Genomic DNA, 20,877 nt, shown 5'->3' with positions numbered 1-20,877 from the left:
CTTTGATATAATCCACATTCCATTTGATCACATTCAAGTCTCCTTTCGACACGTTGTTAATATGATCCCTTGCCTTCACACATTCCTCTCACAATCTCAATGCACACTTTTAATTGCAATGTTTTATCGATCATATTTGACACAAGAGGGCAATAATAAGAACCTACATCTCTCTCTAAACCTAACTATATTAATCACAATTAAAAAGTGCTACATTGGTATATACAGATAATTTTACTTTGTTAAGTCTAATGTGAGATTGATTAGTTAAGCTACATGGGGAGATTAATTGTCAATTTTTTGTGTCGAGACTAAGATGTGGTAACACCCTATTGTCAGTGGATGGGTGAGAGAGGGTATCAAAGGATTGCGAGTGTATCGATGGAGTGAATTAGCACACTCGATGATTTGTCTCTCCAATCAAGTGAAAAGTCAACACACACACATGGACGGAGAATGTTAGCTCTCTTACTGTAGTTTTATGGCCTTTGAAATGCGATGCATTATGGGGAGGGATGAAGCAAGTTCCACATATATGTATGTGTTTCTCTTGGGGGCGTTGATCACATCGAACCCCCTTATTGAAGACAAAAAAGTAATGGGGAGAGCGAATCAATGAGCCGAGTGACGAACATGCAAGCATGTTTTTACGAGTTGGAAGGCGTTATTGGGGGGGGGGGGGGGTTAGAGAGGTCCACACTTCCAAGGTTCTAACCAGTTTGGGAGTGCTAGGGTTTAGGGTTGGTTAGAGATTAATGAGTGCATAGGCAAGAAGGGCCTAACCCTAGGGGCTCCAATATGTGTGTAATCACAAACAAAACACAAACAAACACATTCCTATTCATCTTCCTTCATTTGTTTTTTGCGGCGGGGGGTTTGGTGTGAATGTGCCCTTAAAAACTTCCTCCCTCGCTCCCCAAGCAAAAGCATCCCTCCATCCATACATCCATCCATCCATTCATCATCATCATCATCATACGGTATGGTATGCGTATGCGTATACGGATAGTATAGTATTAGTTATGCGCATGCGTATGCATATGGTATGGTAGGCTCATCACATTCACTTCTATTTGTTTTCTTCCGCCTCCTTTCCATACATCCATCCATCCGTTCATCATCATCATCATCATCATCATCATCATATGCTATGGTATGCGTATAGTATGGTATACGTATGCGTATGCATATGGTATGGTATGCTCATCACATTCACTTCTCTTTATTTTCTTCCGCCTGCTTTTCCTGCTCATCTCTCTCTCTCTTTCCATCTCCATCTCCATCTCCGTCGTCATCTCTCTCTCTCTCTCTCTCCCCTTTAATTGCGCCATTTGCAGTTTCAAATCCTTCCCTTCTACTTCTCTCCTCTCCTCCTTCGATCACCATCTTCATCTTCTTCATCATCGTCATGAGCATGAGCATGAGCATGAGCATAAGCATGGCCATGGCCATGACCACCGCCACCACCACCATCTTCTTCGTCTTGCTATGCACTGGCGGATCTGTGTAACCTTCTTTGCATCTGCAGCCATGGCTCCTTCTGTACCGGAACGCATGGCAAAAAGTCCCGATGAATCTCTGTACCGCACTCCCATTTCCTCCTTCTCCTCAAACTAGGGCTGATTTTTTTCCTGTTTTGCACAGGGGGAGCAGTAAGAATTGTGTGAATCCTGGCTCGGACCTTTCACCTTCTTCTTATTCTTCATCAGCTTTCTGGGATGAAATTCCCCTTTCTCCATGACCACTTGCTTTCTGCGCAGTTTGGTAGCGTCATGGAGTAGATATTACTGCAGGAGTAAATAATGCAAAGCAAGGTCTATAAAATTTACGTCCTCCTTCTCCTGGCATTCTGTGTTGAAGACCCTTTCTTGCACCGCGAATTATGAAGAGCTTCACAGTGCCATGGACGACATGTACCGAGTATGAAGGAATATAAGGTAGATATCACATTGTTTATGTTTTATTTCAAGGGGAAATTCTAATGTGAATGGCAGACATGGTTCGTTTTTTCATTCCTTGAAAGGAAATTCTGTAGTGAGCAACCGAAGGCATCTTTCTCCTCCTCAAGAAAGTCATTTGTAGCTATTTATAATTACAGAAACGAAGAACTTGGTTGATTTTTCATCAGAGTATACTTGCAGTTATTATGTGAATTTTGTTCTTTCAAGAAAATTCTGACGTTCACAACAGAAGAGGATTTTCGCCTTCTCAAAAAAATGAATTTAGTTTTCTTTTCGTTAAGTTCTTCATTGTGTGAACGGTAGAAGCTTTCCTCTTGGAACTGTATATTTTATTCTTGAAATTTTGTCTGATCAGTTCCATGGAGGAGATGCGGTTGCAGAACTATGGAATATAAGATAGGCCTGACAGTCACTATTCCATTGCAATCTTCTTCTTGTCAGGGAAATTGTATCCAGAACTACTCAGAAAACAAGAATCATCTACGTCCTCAAGAAACTCATTGATAACGGTAGAAACTGAGGATTAAACTTCAACATCTCTCAAATGGCAGAACCTACAGATATCATTCTCGAATTCTTGCGTAAGCATCAATTTGTGAAAGCAGAGGCAGCTTTCATGGCAGAGTTAAAAGATAGACCTATTCTCTCTTGTGAAAATGCCTTGAATTGGGATTCGCAACTACGTACTCTTGCATCTCTGAATGATGTCAATGATTCTGTGGATTCTCTGCATGAATATAGGCATGCCAAAGCATCAGAAAAGAAGCTATCTGTGGAAACTCTTCCTGGAGGGATATCTTCTCCTCCAGAAAAACAGTTATATGTGGAATATGAACCTAGAAAAGCAGAATCCCTACAAGATCCACCTGAAATTGCAATCAAATCACAAGAATATGGTGATACAATGGCATATCCTGGAGATCATGTTTCAGGTCCTATTTATAAGGATGATAATAGAGGGGAAATATTGATTCAGCAAGTGAGTAGATCATTGGCAATTAGTCAGAGCGCAAGCTCTTCTGAGAGATCAATTACAGATCGTAATCAAACATCGAAGGTGAATGGTAAACGATTCGAGCAATATCCAATAGAGCATAATAATGAAGGATTGCATTTCCAAGAGCTATCCAAGGATTCCACATCCTTTCAGCGTTTACCAGGTTTGCAGAGTCCATCTCATCAACATGAACTTCCTTGGGATGGAACAAAGTGTAATGGATTTGGAACAGAGGTTGTGAAATCCCCTGAACCTTTTATCCGTTCAAACAGTGCAAAGGAGGAGGCTGCAATTAGCAAGAATGAAAATGTTTCTTTGTCTTCTACCAAAAATAAAGGGAAACCAATTCTACCTTCAGCTGAAGGATGGCCAGAATGTCCATTAGAAAGAAGCGATCGACAATGGGCAGAGGGTTTAGAGTTGACAAACAATTTTATAACTAGTTCAACAAGCACAGGATGTGCTGCTTTAAAAACACGTTTGCCACCTTTGTTCTTGAAACATTCTCAACAAGAGGAATGTATGAGAATGTTAATGCCAGATAGTGCTGATTTAAGAAATCAAGAGTTCGGCATAGGAATGGAAAAGGTTCGAAGTGGAGTAATAGATCATTCACATTCCTCAGAAATGATGGAATCAATGCCGAACTATATCCAGGCAGAGAGGTTGCCTAGATTGCCTCCTGTCAAACTCCACTCCATGGAAAGAAACCTAAATACTGATGGGCAATATGAAGATCTGCAGAAGAGATTACAATGTGACCCACTGGAGAGCACCTGTGGATTTGTTACTTTAGCAGATGATCAACTAGACCAAGAATCTCTAGTTTCAGGTAATGTAGCTGAGTAATAGCTCTTATATTTAATATGAATTGTTACAATACTTTTCCCAGTAAGGGGGTGGATTTTAGATTTTCCTTAGAGAATGAAGGTTCATATGTTCATGGACATTGTTGATGATGCCTCTTTCTTAGATTTGCCTCAGTTTTATATTTCTTGCTAAGTTACAGGAATGAAGCGATCGGTTGTACGCCCATCTGTGAGTGAAGGTATCATGGTGTCTATGACTGATGAACTATCTGGTTTTGCAATTCCTGGTGAAAGATGGTATGGGGATGAATATTGCAATTCTGATACATATGATGATGAGGATGATCCGGGCTACTGTAGGCAACCAATAGAGGATGAAGAATGGTTTCTAACGTATGAAATTGATTACCCAAGTGATAATGAGAGAGCAAGACAGGTCGTGGACAAAAGCACTCTTCCTGTTTCCAAACAATCAAAGAAGATTGATGAGGATGGACACTCATTTATAGAAGAGGAGTCATACTTTTCAGGTGAGGAGTACTATAAATTACAAGCAGCTAAGGAAGAACTTTACATATCACGGCAGACTGAGTTGGACCAAGCTCAAGTAACTTCTAAGCTATTTAATAATGACATACCATCAAAGGATAATGATCATTCGAAGATTGATGAAACAGAAGAGCTTAGCTTTGTTGGATCTCTGCCATCTTGGAAAGGCTTCATGGGGCAACCAAATGAAGTTAGACATGAAGATGTAATTATTGGTGGTTATAGGTCGAGAGGTGCTGATGTAGATTGTTTTGAAGATGGTAATCGAGGATCTGCTAGGTCTGGAGAGATTCTAGGAAGTAGTGATGCAGTGGACATTGGCAGTGAACTAAAGGAAGAGAGCTTGTCTGGTGGAAATAGTGAGGGCGACTTAGAGAGTTTAAGAGAACAAGTTCTAGATCTATATGGGTCAACACTTGGGAAATTTGATCCTGAGGATTTTCTTACAAGCGAAAGAGGCACACGTGCACAGGAAAATATTACACCTCTTAAGAATTTGGAAGAAGGCAGAGATGAAGATGAACAAAACATGATTTTGCAGTATTATGACGAAGCATGGGGTTATTCAAAGAGAAGCAGTGCATTCAAGACAACTAATGTTGAATTGGGGGACACATTGAAGCATCTGTTCAAGAACAAGAATTTAGCCAGTCACAATGATAAAATAACACCAAACAATAATGTGTTTGAGGGTTTTTCATTTCCTTCTCCTTCAAGCACTGGTGAACTTGCAGCTTCGGCAGCTGGATCTGGAAAGTCTCTATGGTCAAATAGAGATAGTCCAGTGCCAGAGGAAGAGATTGATGTGCACGGTAATGATGGCATGGTAGGACCTGATAATACACTAGCTGCTTGGAAGAAGAAGAATGATCGCTCATCACCAGTCATCTCTTCTAGAGAAGAAGGTGTTCAAAATCCAAATGTAACACATCAGTGGTCCGAATCAATTCATTCTACGGATGAATATGCAAGCTTGGAGGCAAGAGAGGATGGAAATGAAGAGTTGGATGTAGGAATTGAATTGCCAACAGAGTTCAAACCATCTGCTCAAGAGGAAGATGACACCATAGGTGCTCAAGAGGAGTTCAGATCCATGGTCATTGATGAAGATCAGTATGAGATCTTTGATCTCCGAATCATACACAGAAAGAACAGGTTAGTGACATGCTTAGCACAATATATTGTGAGAAGAGAAGTATCCTTGCCGAGTGGCATCAACACTAGTTTTTTTTAGTAGACTTCCTGATGATACAATTTTATTTGAAATCTTCTGATCTAAAGTGTGCATTGTCCTTGATGATGCAATTATAGACTTTACATGATATTTTAGCACAGCTTGCTAGCGTAACATGTGTGTAGTTTGTTTTTTTATTTTCTTGACTTCATTGGGGACCTTAATTGGCGCATAGTCACATTTCTTTATTCTGTTATCATCCCTGGAAGAAAAAACAAAGGAAATAAGAATAAATGAATGTGGGCTTATTTCATTTGAGCTTCTTTTGTTTTGAGACTTCTGAGAGCAAAATAACTTGTATGTTTGCGTAGGACTGGGTTCGAAGAGGCAAAAGAATTTCCGGTTATGTTAAATTCAATAATTGCTGGACGCTATCACGTAACAGAGTATTTGGGGTCTGCTGCATTTAGCAAGGCCATACAAGCACATGATTTACACACTGGAATCGATGTTTGTATGAAGATTATAAAAAACAACAAGGATTTCTTTGATCAAAGTCTTGACGAGATCAAGTTGCTCAAGTTTATCAACAAGCACGACCCGGCAGACAAGTATCATGTTTTGCGACTCTATGACTACTTTTATCATCGGGTATATTGTATACACTTTAGAGATGATAGACTTGTCTTATATATTTTCTAGGTAAGAGGCTAATGGCTACCATTTTCTTTGTGTAGGAACATCTTTTCATTGTTTGTGAACTTTTACGTGCAAACTTGTATGAGTTCCATAAGTTCAATCGAGAGTCTGGGGGAGAAGTCTACTTCACTATGCCACGAATTCAGGTATAATATTCGAGATACTGCAGCTGTGGTACTTAATATAACCATAAAAGTGAGGCGATTTTGCCACTTTGTAGAAACCTCTGTTCTTCTAAGTAAAAGCACATTTAAAAACATGTTATTGATTGTTATGAGACATAGACAAATCATGAAGAGTGAAAGTGATTGGTAAGTATGCCTCACTGTCATTAAACTTGTATTTCTTTATGTTTTGCAGTCTATAACTCGTCAATGTCTTGAAGCCTTGGAGTTCCTTCATGGTTTAGGGATCATCCATTGCGATTTGAAGCCAGAGAATATTCTAGTGAAGAGTTATAGTCGATGTGAGATAAAGGTCATTGATCTAGGGAGCAGTTGCTTTCAAACAGATCATTTGTGTTCATATGTGCAGTCACGCTCATACCGTGCACCAGAAGTCATTCTTGGGCTTCCATATGACCAGAAAATAGACATATGGTCTATGGGCTGCATTTTGGCTGAGCTTAGTTCTGGAAATGTAAGTTCACGTCTACTTATTTTCAAAATACTTATCTTGGTTGCAGTTTTTCTCTGATGCCCTTTTTTTGAGGAATGCATGTTAAATATGTTTTTGGTTGCGGTTTTTCTCTGATGTCCCTTTTTTAAGGAATGCATGTTAAATATATTAACTTCATAGTATCTGTATGTCTCAAATCCGGCATCATAAATTGCATTGATAGTGTTTCAAGTGTCATTCTCAGCTTTGTTAGAATCTGTATAGCTTCAATTTTGAATTTATCAAGAAGTACTTATTGTGAGAAACCATTTTATTGCTTATGCATGGAAATCCGTAATTCTTAATTTGTATGCATAATGTGTTTAAGGTTATATGTACAATTTTTGCACATGTTATGGCCTGTTTGTAATCGAAATACATTATAAATGCGTGTCTTATTGGATCAGATTTACACTTCTAATTTAATGCCCGTTCAGAAATTCAGAAATTTCAAGAGGTGATACAGTTCTCAAGATTCAATAACTCGATGTTGGTTGAAATGCTTTTGCACAATTACAGTATGGAATAACCAGTAGACCTCAGAGCGACAGAAATCTTACTGGAACTGATCGACAATTCCAAAATGTATAATTGATTGCCTTTAAGGTGTAGAAATTTAGAAATTCAAGAACAGTTCAATAGCTTGATGTTGAATATTGCTGCTTCCCAAATGTGCTCTTGCTGCTTCCCAAATGTGCTCAAATGGCAGATTATGCATTGACTGGAGCTTGAAAGTGAGAGGTATAAATGTAGAAGGGCCTGCCAGAACTCTCCATGTATGCTGTCTCCTTATAGGAGGAAATATTTTCATTGTTGCAACATCGTATTTGTTGGACCTTGGAGATATAAACTTTCCAGTAGAACACTATAAGTTGTCGTTGCAGTAGTTTCTAACCCAGGGTGCTGGACGATTTCTCAATAAATGCCCTCATACATAGTTAGTTATTCCTGTTGTCTTTTGTCTTCTTAAAGCCTTAACTGTGAAATTCACCATTCCTGCTTGTATAGAATTGTTCAAGACATGCAGGTTGGTATTAGCACATGAGTTCATGTTTTGTTAAAACTGAATTGGCATGCACAGAAACATTGTTTGTACTTACTCTCTGCACCTTGTCATTTAAAACACATGAACATGTGACACTCTTTGTGTCGGCTAGATTCTATAGTTTAAGCCTATCAAGATGTATCTTTTTTGCCATTTGAAAGCATGATAGTCTTAACTATTGTGTATTTTGATGATGAATTGTGTAGGTTTTGTTTCAAAACGACTCACTCACAACTTTGCTTGCAAGAGTTGTGGGCATCCTTGGACCTATTGATCCTCATGTACTTGCCAAGGGGCGTGATACATACAAGTATTTCACAAGGAATCATATGCTCTACGAACGAAATCAGGTACTCTAAAGACATCAAAAGCAAAGACAAAGAGTAAATAACATTAAGCTCAGATAAACCTACTCTTGTCATGATATGCATATTGATACTTCTTGAGTGTTTTTTGCATACTTGGCTTCATCATCCAAACCTCTGACTCAAACATATGGATGAACATATAATCAATGCATGAACAAAACCTATGGGCAATAACCCATTTTGATTATATTGATACTTTTTAAGCAAAGACAAAGAGTAAATAGAATTAAGCATAGATAAACTAACTCTTGTCATGATATGCATATTGATACTTAAGTGTTTTTTGCATGCTTGGCTGCATCATCCAAACGTCTGACTCAAACATATGGATGAACATATAATCAATGCATGAACAAAACATATGGGTAATAACCCATTTTGATTATAGATTGTCTATTATGGAATGAATATTTCATTAGTTCTGAGTTCTGCAATGCACTATCCTTTATACATATTTTTGTACAGACGATGTAGATACTGCTGTGCTCACAACTTATGTTGACTAACATGAACAGGAAACAGGTCGATTGGAGTATTTGCTTCCAAAGAAAACCTCACTGAGACATCGGATACCAATGGGCGATGAAGGTTTTGTTGAGTTTGTTAGATATCTTCTCCAAAGCGATCCAGCGAAACGTCCCACAGCAACAGAAGCATTGTGTCATCCGTGGCTTTCCTTTCCATATGAGCCAATGTCGTCATGATATATATAATTGGCTCATTTTTAATATGTTCTTCTGGTCTTATGGTCAAAATCCAAGTCAAGCAAATATTCGGCAAACACAACCGTATCTTTGGAAGCAATTGCCTTCCAATTTCATTCAGTTGCAACTCGGCGACCTCTCTGACGACTCATCTGTTGTATATTGATTGATTGATTGATGTTAACACTAATCTGACACTGCATTCATGTATGCATTTGTACAAGACTGCAACTTCACAATGATTTTGCTTGAAATGTAATTTACTTTCCCCAGAATATCATCTAGGCTTGGGGAATCTTACAAATACGACTAACTGTTCTTCCTGTGGGTTGTTTATTGTGCCCAATTCTGAATTCATTTTTTGATCCATAATTTTGGCTATTAGGAGGTATTAACCACACTGTTTGCAGTTGTATACTTATAAATCCGTGACAAATCTCATATTGATGAAATATTGGTAATTATCATACGTATTTGAGATATTGTAAAAATGCCGCTCTTTATTTTCATAATTATGAAATGTGTAAAATCATTACATTACCCTGATTTCAGTATGCAATCACTTGGCTGTATGGTTTCCCTTGCCTTGTCTACTCGTCAGGTACCAATGCATTTAGTGCATTTTGATTGAGGAATTATAATTAGTACATTTGAAACAGAACTTTGAAAAAATCCCATTTAAATGTAAGAATGGTGCTACAAAACGGGTGGTTGTGGCACTAGAACGCTGCTGAAAGTGGAACTAGCACTATACATCTTGATACTGATTGCACTCTGAAAGTTCTCCGTGTATTGAAATGTTGTCCTAAATATTAACTTTCACAATATGCCGAGTTAAATAAAGAATACATGACAAAACAGGAAATATTACCGTTCATATAAAGATTCAATACCACCTATTCTTATATAGCTCTCTGTTTTGCCAGATGAAGAATTGTACTTGCTCCACTTACTCTTTGATGATGCTGTCCATTTATCTTTATTGTTTTCAATATCTTTCATTGTATCCACTTACATGTGAAAACGGGGGCTCTTACTTAACGATGATTATGAAAAAGAGGGGTTTGGCCAGATCATTAACCCATACAAAAATATAAAGTGATTCTTCACAATAGCTACATGAAGGAGTAATTCCATCGATTATGATGTTAGCTCTTAAAATGTGAAGAAATGGAATGTCTCAAAATATATGGACGGTGTGATTCATTCCTTGTGTAACCACATACGTAGCTAATAGTCACAAGTCAAATGGTCTGCTACTCATCTGGTATGTAAACAGTACCAACAGCCATTAACTTCATACAACCAATCAACCTGTTATTTTAATAATATAGCTAGACTCAAATATTTTATGGCTCAGTGCAAGCTGAAAACATGTACATTGCAGTAAACTTGGTGATGGAAATTAAGCGTTTTGCGCGTCCATTAAGGATTTGGCTACATCCAGGACCAATAAGAGGTCCTATAAGATTACATATATGTTCCTCAAATCGTGCCCCATGCAGATATTCTCTCCTTATCTGAATAGTGTGTAAAATGACAACAATCTCCTTTGCAGAAGTTCAACAATTCAGCCGATGGATCAAACTTCTTATTTTCAAGCGCAATAGGAGAGCAAACGTGGTTCATGCAAGACCTCATTTCACAACCGGAGGACTGATTTGAAGCAACAATAGATTAAAATGTGAAACCCTTTCACTGTTCATGCATCCAAGCACCAGCAATGGAAGCGGCACTTTGAGAGCTGAAGCAGCTCCATAGGTTCAAGCTCTTTGTTAACCTTCATTATACCTGTGGGAGAGTGAGAGTGATAGTGAGTGCCATCCTCCCTGCTTTGTGTGGGAAGATGAGATACCGTCCTCATCCTCTTATATAAACGCATTGCTGCAACTGCATCCTCATAGGGGTCATGTGAAGCTCCTTCCTGAATCATATACCTGCAGTTGCCAACTTTGAATTTAGTGCTTCTAATGATTATTCAAAGGTCAAGCGAACTTCATTCCAGAGTTTAATAATATCCGTACGTGCAAATCATTATTTTTAGAGCTTCAAACTTGCTGTTTTGAAATCATTATTTAAGCATTTCATTGAATAATTATGGAACCACATTGCAACTTTACCTGACACATCCTTACACGCCATATTATTGTGAAAACGTTATTGACGCCCACTAGAGCACTAACCCATGTTTAATGATATTCTTGTAAAATCAATCTTGAAACCCATTAGAATTTGTCTTATGACACTTAGAACTTTACCCACACTTAAATGATAACCTCTCTAGATACACATCGTTAATATGAACCGTCCTTTAAACTTTAACACAGACTTCAATATCACTTCTTTGATTTAAAAAATAATCACTGAAGCCCATTAAAATTTTACCCCAGATATGTGTTTGTGAGGTATTGCAGCTTGTTGCAAACATTGCTTGTTCTAAGAAGAGGGGGATAATATGCTGTATCCCTGCATTGTAAGGAACTACATGAGTATTTAAACCCAATTCACATACACCTACAATACAGTTGAATAAAATAGTTCTCAGTGATTATTTATAACTGGAACTGCCTTTACCTCCATAGATTCAAAGGATAGCGAATTCCCAAGCAGGTTAAATCATGATGTAGAGAGTGACCGACGAGAAGATTGGGATGTTGTTTACTACCACAAGTTTTCACACCATTGTATAGTATCTCTTCAACTGCTTTTCTTGCCAACTTGATTGGCATGGCATCAACCAAGTCCTCCGGATGAACACCAGAAAACTCAGACCTATAAAACAAATACCGTGAAAATAAGTTGAGAAAGATAGGAAACAGAATAGAAAGTCAGTTTTTATCAAATGTCATAGGAACTATAACATTACTAGGTTCTGAGGATAACACAGTTACAGCAGAACGATGGAAAAAATCAAGAAATCCTTTGCATCAAACCCATTAAATGACGTAGTTATGTGTACCTGTAATCTGTGACAGGAATCTCTGGCTTCACATGTGTATTCAGCAGCACATTTTCATCTTCATCAATAATGCAGACTCGTGCACAAAGATCTACGGAGCCATCCAAGCCACCTCCAACCATTTCACAATCCATAGCCACTACAGATCTCCTAGAAGGTTTATCAGGGGAGAATTCTTTAAGCCCATGAACTCTCTTGGGAGCATTAACGGCGCAAGATATCACTCCCTGGAAAGAAAATAATGCAAATTAGGTGAATCTATAAAGGAGTTTAAACTAATACAACAAAACACGGGAATTGACGAAACCACAATAATCCAAATTAGACGAACATTTGTGATATAAACTACTACAACAAAAATAAAAGAATTATGGACACACTTACAGATATACGGTTGTATGAAGCCGTAAGTCTGCAGGAAGCTTGATGTTGGATAAGAACATTCTCATTCTCAAAGGTTTCTAGACATAAAGAACAACCTCGTTTGAGAAATTCAAGTGAACACTCCTTTTTTGCCCGAGGTCCTGAATGTTAACAAAATTAGAGGCTTAATTTTTTTGTCTTTGCCATGTGGATTTTGGTCTAAATTATTAGTACTAGGTAGAAAAGCTAATATCAACCTTAATTACAATTATGATGCTGACTAACGGATACTGATTTTTATTCTTCATAATTACGCATTTAATCTTAATTTTCATGGAACTCAAATTTGACTGAGCAAATACAAGCCAGGTTCCATTCCATAGGGAATAAGGAAACTTTGTTACTTTGTCATAGTTTAAGGGGAGGCAAAAATTTTGGTTTATTAATTTGAATGATTAGAATAGAAGTCCTCTGAGATTTCTTTATCCTATTTTTACCGTATACAGAATGTGACACATGGCTGACAAGAAATGAAAGACGTTTCAGGTTTTAAAACGCTCGAATTATTGGAAAATTTCTGTGAATGAAAAAAATCATCTGCTACATACGAATGTCCTTATAATCATTTGCCACCAAAGTAACATGTTTTCTGATAGAAGGGCAAATATTATGTACACATGGCTTTACTATTCAGTCAGTCTTCTTCGTCATCTATAGAATGAAACCTGACTATTGGACCCTCACTGTCTAATTGGAAGGAACACTTTCGTTAACTGTAGTCTTCTACTACTCCAACTTATGTGTTAAAATGTAACCATGGTAGGCCATTGGAAGGGTCAACATGAGACTGATCTCATATGGACATGGTTTATAGCCAGTCAAAAAGAAAAGGTTGAGGAGAGACACAGTTAATAAAGCATGAAGCAGAAGAATGAGAAATCCATGGTTGTTAAGCTCAGTTCTCGTTAATACCTATGAGATGTTCTCGCAACGCATCTAGGCACTTGCAATGTTTCTTGCAAACGCCACATTTCGGCTCATGGTAAGAATGCCCAGCTTTCTGGATGTGTTGAACAAGCGTATCCCTTTCTTTGAACTGTTTATAACAAGCTACGCATCTGTCAGGAAATGCAGAAGTAATCAGAGACGCTTTATATATGTATTCCCGAGAATTAACGACGAAGGTCATAATATAAGTAGTAATGGCGGTGCGAATTACAACAGTTCCAGAAAAGAAAACAGAAGAAGGAGACTAGAGTATGTAGATGGATTATACCGTAAAAGAGGGCTGAGAGCTTCGTTTGAGCGATTGGTGGGATCTGTGGGCTGCAGCGGCGGCATCTGATCGGTTTCATTCATGTCTGCGAGACGATCAGATCTATGGCGGAAGGATGATGAAGACAAAGATCCTGGGAACTGCTGCTGCTTTAACAAACAAACAAGCTCCGCATTTCGCTCAGAAAAAAACAGAGAGGAAAGAAGAGGCTGCGAAGAGAATTAGGGGGGGCAGGCAGGCACTGCTTTTTCAGCAGATCTCCTGCAAAACTCAGAATCATCTGTTCCCTTTCCTCTTCTTCCCGCCACAAAAACAGCGAATTTGAGTCTTGAGACAGGCATCCAAGAGCTCCTTTTCCCGCCAAAATTCTCTCTCTCTCTCTCTCTCTCTCTCTCTCTCTCTCTCTTGCATGAAAACAAAACAAAACAAAAATTGATCCCCAAGAGGAGCAAAAAATGGCCCAAAAATAATTTACACACACACATATCTATACATATGTATATATTATATATATATACATAGTACATACATATGTATATATATACCTAGTATATACATACATATGTATATACATACATACATACATACATACATACATACATACATACATACATACATGTGTGTGTGTGTGTGTGCGTGTGTGCGCATGCATGTGATGTGTCTAACTACTACCAAATAATAACGAGGGTTGGCAAGGGAATCTCGGCCAGTGATAGTCCAGGGTGTTGGGTTGAGGGTGTGTGCAATTTGTACCATTTGATATGGATAAAGAAAAATAAGCGCGCCAGTAAGACAATTGTCACCCGACATTCGACCCGTCACGTCAGTTTTCAGACACCCTGCTCATAATTGTCAGAAACCTTGCTCATAATGGTTAGTCACCCAACTCCTAATTGTCAGACACCCAGCTCATAATTGTCAGACGCCCTGCTCGTAATTATCAAACACCCAACATAGACGGGTTTAGGGTATAAAAGCAAGCACTGTCGATTTTTCGTCATTTTTCAAATCAAAGATTGAGTTATTTGTAGGGATTTTCAAATCAGAGATTTTTCAACATTACATTCAGCTTCGCCACCTGCATTACAATCAAAGACAACACTGACAAATCATTCAGGTGTGTATTTTATTGCGGCCTGTTGGTTTTTTCTATTTGTAAAAGTGCGTTTTCTGAATTAGGGTTTTGTGTTTTTGGAATCGTGAAATGGGTTAGGGTTCGATATTAAAATGGACAGTATAACTTTATTAAACCAGTTTCAATCTTGAAATGGATTATTAAAATGGGTTTAGGGTTTTTGGAATCGAAAAATGGGATGACAAAGTTAAAATGAATCAAGATCATGTAAAGATTTGTATATGTCCTTGAGGGAGGGGACCTAAGGAAGAATGCAACATATCAATGGTAGCTTGACAGTATGTAAACTTTCTTGTAATAATTGTTTATAACTAATGAAAGTATCTTTTCTAGGAAAAACAAAAAAGATTTGTATGTCTCAGGGTTTTATGTTTTCATGATATATAGTTTCTTAATAATGTTAATATGGCTTGTTAAAATGGGTTTACGGATTACATCTCTTGGTTATATATTGCTTGTCAAAGATGGTTTCGAAGTCCAAACACTTCGATATGGAAGAGGAAGAAACCGATGCGGAGGTAGAGGTCGAATCAAGAGACATGGAATCATGGAAGTCTCAAATACAATCAACCTAGGAAGATATGAAATGGCTCGAGCAAGGGTTAGAATTCCTCGAATGGACAACAATTGAGGTTTGTCTGCAACAAATGGCAGATCTGTGACAAAAGATGTATGGTTTTGGTGCACCAAATACAACTAACCGCAAAGGAGTAAGATCCATAAGTCGGAGTGCGAAAAGAGGAAATACTACCAACATCTTGCAATAACTTATTGGCAACTCCCCGGACACTTCCAAATCCAACATCAAAAACTACAAAGAGGTGCAAGTCAAGCTAAGAAGCAGTTCCTAATATCTGAGACTGAGAAGGTTCGATGGTTGCATTGCGATGGCTTGACCTTGACCTAAAGGGACTCAAATGTTGATTGCTGCAAAAATTTGTGGTAGGATTTTGTAACCATCCCCACATGAGCTAGAATCGTGTCTTACGTTGGACTCAATTTTCATCCTTACGGTTTTGGACTTCGATTGCGAACATGAAGTAAAGTTAGATATTGAACGTTTTGTGATTATATATTTTGTAATTTGAAGAATTAATTATTAAGTTTGGTGTAATTGGAAGAGTGATGTTTTTTAGTGGAGTTATGTTATGACATTTTGATGTCAAATTTTTTACACTTAGAATTTGTTCAATGGTTCATGTCTATCGGGTGTTTGACTTGAGTAGGTTGTTTGATTTGAGCAAGGTGTATGAAAATTATCAGCAAGGTATTTGAAAATAGAGCAGGGTGTCTGAAAATAAAGTAGGGTGTTTGACAATTATTAGTAGGGTGTTTGAATATAGAGCAAGGTGTATGAGAATTATGAGCAGGGTGTCTAGAATACTGACAGGCCGAGTGTCTGGTGACAACTTTTTCATTGGTGCGCTTTTTATTATTATCCACATTGGACGGTGCAAATCACACACGCCCTCAACCCAACGCCTTGCACCGTTCATGGCCATGATTCCCTCATCAACCCTCTTTATTATTTGGTGGTAGTTAGACACGAGCGTGCATGTGCATGTGTGTATATATAAATAATTGCTCAAAATTACATTGGAATGCCCTTGAGCGCCCAAAGACTCTTCTTCTTTCATTTTTTGCTTGGCCGTATATCCTGGCCATGCAGCATTTGTCCCACCAACTATTTGTGGGCTAGACAACAACGATCCTCTAGTTTTACATTGGCAACTCACTCTTGATTGAGACTCATTGTTGTCCATGTTGAGCCTAGATTTGATCACCCTCACATGTTCTATTCATATCCTTACGCTTGACAATCAACTATCAATCGACAAGGCTTACTTACGTGACTACTTAGTTTACATTAGTTTGGGTTATGGAACTTGCACTCACAAAAGGATGGTAGGAAATTGGAGCATTGTTTCTTTTGCATATTGTTGCCCTCCATCCTACAATCAAATCCTATATTTGCTAATTTACTAGGCATCCAGTTCTTCAATGATGGGAATTTTCCAATCTCAACCCACTCGTTGGTTTCATCCCAAGGCTTTTTGACGACACACAAGCAAATAATAGCGCCCATCCTTCTTATCTAAATCCAACCATTAAAACCTTTTTGAACAAATGGACATACTATACTCCTACATGAACAAGAAAAGTAAACGTGACAAAAGCTAATTCAACTTGGCAATTTGACGAACAAATATTGATGATCTTCAATAAACATAAGAAGGCAACATCTTTGTATTTTACATTGGTACCTAAGATTAAAGTCCATATAATCATCCATGTTATGCAGTAATCTTGTTTGTTTTTGTGCGGCATGAACTCTTGATTTTCTAAATTTATATGTACATGCAATGCAAAATCTACCTTGTAATGAAGACAAGCAAACATAGCATGGCAAGAACTCTTGATTTCCTAAATTTATACGCACATGCAATGCAAAATCTGCCTTGTAGTGAAGACAAGAAAAGATAACATGTGTAGTACCGAACCTAAGCTCTAAATGCTTTTAGCTTTTAGGTTTACAGGTTGGTGATGATCAAAGGAAAACTAGTATATATCATGGCTTGCAAGGCACATATCATGGCTTCCAACATTGTGAATATTATATGCATCAACATTCAATGTAGTAAACCGAAAATGGTTTGGAATAAGAATAAAATATATCTAAAAGAATTTAGCTATGAAGGTTTGAGAAGAGGCATGGAATAAGCATCTCACGCCCTTTGAAACAATAACATCTTTAACAATATAGTCACTGCATTACATAGGAAAAACCGGATTAAATACGCACAGTATACAAATATTCGACTCTCATTGGGGATTTTTCTGTATCATGACCATAGTATCATTTGTGGCAAGAATTTGACCCTTTTTACACAATATCACATAGGATTACTTGTCGATAAGACCAGTTGAAATTTTCTTGACGGAGGAGACGATTGGAATGACTCACATAGGACTAGTTGTCGATAATCCCAGTTGATAATTACTTGACATAGGGGACCATTGGAACCATTGTTATCTATGTTATGTGACGATAAATAAAGCACTAAAAGTGATCGAAGGAAAAGTTAGCTCTCATGCTAAGTCAAGCAATGGAGAAACAACACACTTTAGAAAAAAGAGAAAGTTCAAATTTCCTTAACTTTCACATCTTTCCTTTTCAGAGTTGTCTTCACAATATCTCTCAATCCAATCCAATGTCACACTACTAGGCCTCTCAATGGGAAGGCAAAGAGCTCTATCCCATACCAACTGTGCAAGAGCTCCGATAGACCTAGTTACACCTAGAATGACAGGGAAAAACCTCTCATCATTCAAGCCGAAATGATTAAAAACTACTCCAATGATGGCATCCACATTAGGCCAAGGATTTCTCACTTTTCCTTGCATTTTCATCACATGGGGCACAACCTCCCCTAACTTCGAAAGCAACCGAAAATAGGGATCTTCGGGAAAGTTTGTCTCGCAAAACTTGTATAAACATTCATACCTCGGATCCGTCCCCTTCATCAGGGCATGTCCAAATCCCGGAATGATATGACCAGCCTCAAGGGTTCTTCTGACGTATGCTTCTAGACTCTCCTTAGTCGCATTCGTCCCGCCGTCAACTTGTTCCGAAACTTTTTTGATCCATTTGAAAGACTCTTGAATAACTAGGCCATGAAGAGGACCAGCACAAGCATTCATCCCGGATGCAAATGCGAGGTAAGGATCGGATAAGGTACTACCCACCAAGCGGACAGCATGAGAGCTTGCAGCCCCACCTTCATGGTCACTATGGATGACCATGTACATCCTCATCATGTCGAACATTTTGGGGTCATCAAACCCTAGCATATGGCAAAACGTGCTGGCAAGGTCATACTCCTGGTCAAGGTTAGGTTTGGGTCCTTTGAAGCCAGCTTTTCCAAGTTCGGAATTGTGCTCAATATTGCGGCTAGGCTCAGTTCCTCCAGATTTGGTGTCGAGGTCAAGGCTAAGTTCAGGTTCAAGCTTTCCTTTTCCATCTTCTCCACCTCCCAAACTGGCCTCTAGTTCAAGAGTAGGCTTGGAGTTAAGCATATTTTTTTTGACCCTCCCATAGATATAAGCTGCCAGGATTGGCAACCGAGCAATGAGATCTAAACAATCCTCTAACGCTGGCTCCCATAAGCCACTCACTGGAAGGCTACCGGATGAATAAGCTTCTGCGAATTTACTCTGCGATTGGAGGGCCATGATCCCGCACACCAATTGCGCCAATGGATGAGATTCCTCCGGCAATGAATCAATGCATCGGAACACAAATTGCGGTAATGTCCGGCCACGAGCGCGTAGATGGGCCGACAAATCCATAATTTGGGCAGACGAGGGCATTTGAGTAGTTAGGAAGAGCCATAATATCCCTTCAGGAGAAGCTTTTGCCCCCATAGAAGAGAAACAGTCATGAATGGAAACACCTCTATAGAGAATACCCTTTTCTGCATCAAGCATGGAGATGTCCCAAAGAATGCTTTTGATGCTTCTAGATCCGGATATGATATTTTGAACTGTGTGTGGATGGAGCTTTACGTGGCTATGGTGCCTCTTGATCTGATCTAGACGAGCTTTGAAGTGAGGGATTAGGTTAGCTATGGTGGCATGCAACGAGGTTTCTCTTTCAGCCTCCATAGGAGCTTGAGAGACACAAACAGGAAAGGACCTTGTTATATGGGGGAAGCCTTAGTTAAATGACCCTTAAAAATTGTATGTAACAATGGTCACACTCATGACACTCTTTATTGAGATAAATTGTTCAAAGTATGGGTTCATCGAGTGTTAAGCTCGAAAACCTCACAAGCCCTCCCTCACCCCCGCCTCTAACACTTCTTTTGGGTTTATATATCCAATCCAAGCATATAGAGTTTCATCAATGCCACTTGGCTTCCTTGCTTGTCGATCTTGCTATGGACAATTCTTGCGTTTACATCTGTATCTACAACCTCATCAAGGCTCCCCATCACTCATATCTTGTTTCTTCATGATTCTTTTGTCCAATGACAATGAGCTGAACAAAAAGCTCTTCTCATACGAATGATTTTGCACATATTAACATGGGCTTGTGTTCAATGTTCATACGAACTTATGTTTGAACATGCATAATCACACACTCAACCAACCTACCACTTTCTTGAATTTACCATTCTAAATCAATTGTTTCAAGCTAGATACACATGCATTGTATTCATCAAATTTGTATCGATGGTTCTCTATTTATAAACTCATGAAGATATTGAGCTTTATGTGTATTAAACTACTATTTGGTTATACCAATAGTTAACTTCCTAAATTATTATCATATGAATGCATACATCATTTACTTTCCACACTCCAATAGCAATGCCCTTTAGCAAGTGTTTTAGCATCAACAATTTATCTACTACTTTCTAGTGTGGTGTTGCATGATTTCCCATCTTAACCTTACCATGTAAACAAGCTTTGTCACCTTTTAACATTACGACCGATGGGCACATAGAGTTGGAAATGTATAGCTCCCATGTTCCTTTGATAGAAAAATGGTTTGGCCACTATCAAGCGAAACATTTTGTTCGCATCACAATCAAATGCCTAATTTTTTGTGCATTTATTTTGGAGTGAAAGCATGGCATTTATTGACTACCATGCATTTATTTTTTGTTTGGCTACCATGCTTTCAATGACCATGTGATCATCACTAGTTTAATAGATCAACATGATGGATTTGATTAATCATAACACATGGAACAATAGCATGACCTTTTGATGTCACAATTTGTTCACGTAACGTATTACCAATCAGTTTGTAAAATGGCATAATATGCTGTGAAGATAGTCCACTTACCAATAGCAAGGCAATACATTACATCAACAAATTATACCTATCACCAATAGCAATACAAGTGTCACTAATGCTTTAATCATCTCCATATTATCATTCCTAAGTCTTTGGTTTTACATTATACTTATCATTTACAAAGATCAAAGATACAAAACTAGTACACGTTCAATTATACTGCAATGATCATACATTTAATGTACTCTTGAAGCATTGAGGTGCACTGATCATTTAATACTTACCAATAGTAGCATACGTTGCTAATTTAATTACTTATGTTTGGAAACTATATTTAACTACTTATGTTTGGAAACTATATTTAACGTGTACACC

At 38.2% G+C, this 20,877-nt stretch overlaps 3 protein-coding genes across 3 annotated transcripts; 1 reads left to right on the top strand and 2 right to left on the bottom strand.

Annotated features, from left to right (window-relative positions):
- The first annotated feature begins 1,452 nt into the window (after positions 1–1,452).
- Positions 1,453–9,286, top strand: LOC147867044 (uncharacterized). The gene is made up of 8 exons (XM_087314731.1): positions 1,453–1,937; positions 2,317–3,790; positions 3,968–5,471; positions 5,862–6,141; positions 6,228–6,335; positions 6,550–6,828; positions 8,098–8,241; positions 8,775–9,286. The coding sequence occupies exons 2-8, from the start codon at positions 2,506–2,508 to the stop codon at positions 8,961–8,963; spliced, it is 3,789 nt and encodes a 1,262-aa protein (XP_087170857.1). The 5' UTR covers positions 1,453–1,937; positions 2,317–2,505; the 3' UTR covers positions 8,964–9,286.
- Positions 9,287–10,010: 724 nt separating this feature from the next.
- LOC147867043 (RNA exonuclease 4-like) lies at positions 10,011–13,710 on the bottom strand. Its single transcript, XM_087314730.1, has 7 exons — positions 13,562–13,710; positions 13,258–13,403; positions 12,307–12,446; positions 11,923–12,149; positions 11,538–11,735; positions 11,349–11,429; positions 10,011–10,900 (listed from the first exon to the last, which is right to left on the bottom strand). The coding sequence occupies exons 1-7, from the start codon at positions 13,642–13,644 to the stop codon at positions 10,666–10,668; spliced, it is 1,110 nt and encodes a 369-aa protein (XP_087170856.1). The 5' UTR covers positions 13,645–13,710; the 3' UTR covers positions 10,011–10,665.
- Positions 13,711–17,820: 4,110 nt separating this feature from the next.
- LOC147867042 (citrate synthase, mitochondrial-like) lies at positions 17,821–19,375 on the bottom strand. The gene has a single exon (XM_087314729.1). The coding sequence runs from the start codon at positions 19,359–19,361 to the stop codon at positions 17,850–17,852; it is 1,512 nt and encodes a 503-aa protein (XP_087170855.1). The 5' UTR covers positions 19,362–19,375; the 3' UTR covers positions 17,821–17,849.
- Positions 19,376–20,877: the final 1,502 nt, after the last annotated feature.

The sequence above is a fragment of the Azolla caroliniana genome, unplaced genomic scaffold (genome assembly GCF_043228905.1).
Source record: "Azolla caroliniana isolate FFs.n. ecotype wild unplaced genomic scaffold, voAzoCaro1.0.p SCAF_2, whole genome shotgun sequence".
Lineage (NCBI taxonomy): Eukaryota > Viridiplantae > Streptophyta > Polypodiopsida > Salviniales > Salviniaceae > Azolla > Azolla caroliniana.
The sequence above is the reverse complement of the archived record's forward strand: the minus strand, read 5'-3'. Positions and strand labels throughout refer to the sequence as shown.

What these genes read in the sequence shown, in the direction of transcription:
- LOC147867044 (XM_087314731.1), top strand. Translation starts at nt 2,506, where the DNA reads ATGGCAGAACCTACAGATATCATTCTCGAATTCTTGCGTAAGCATCAA. An exon ending in CCAAGAATCTCTAGTTTCAG is followed by an intron (nt 3,791 to 3,967) that starts GTAATGTAGCTG and finishes GCTAAGTTACAG; the next exon opens with GAATGAAGCGATCGGTTGTA. An exon ending in TCACTATGCCACGAATTCAG is followed by an intron (nt 6,336 to 6,549) that starts GTATAATATTCG and finishes TATGTTTTGCAG; the next exon opens with TCTATAACTCGTCAATGTCT.
- LOC147867043 (XM_087314730.1), bottom strand. Translation starts at nt 13,644, where the DNA reads ATGAATGAAACCGATCAGATGCCGCCGCTGCAGCCCACAGATCCCACC. An exon ending in ATTCCTGTCACAGATTACAG is followed by an intron (nt 11,736 to 11,922) that starts GTACACATAACT and finishes TTTGTTTTATAG; the next exon opens with GTCTGAGTTTTCTGGTGTTC. An exon ending in TATCCTTTGAATCTATGGAG is followed by an intron (nt 11,430 to 11,537) that starts GTAAAGGCAGTT and finishes CTTACAATGCAG; the next exon opens with GGATACAGCATATTATCCCC.
- LOC147867042 (XM_087314729.1), bottom strand. Translation starts at nt 19,361, where the DNA reads ATGGAGGCTGAAAGAGAAACCTCGTTGCATGCCACCATAGCTAACCTA.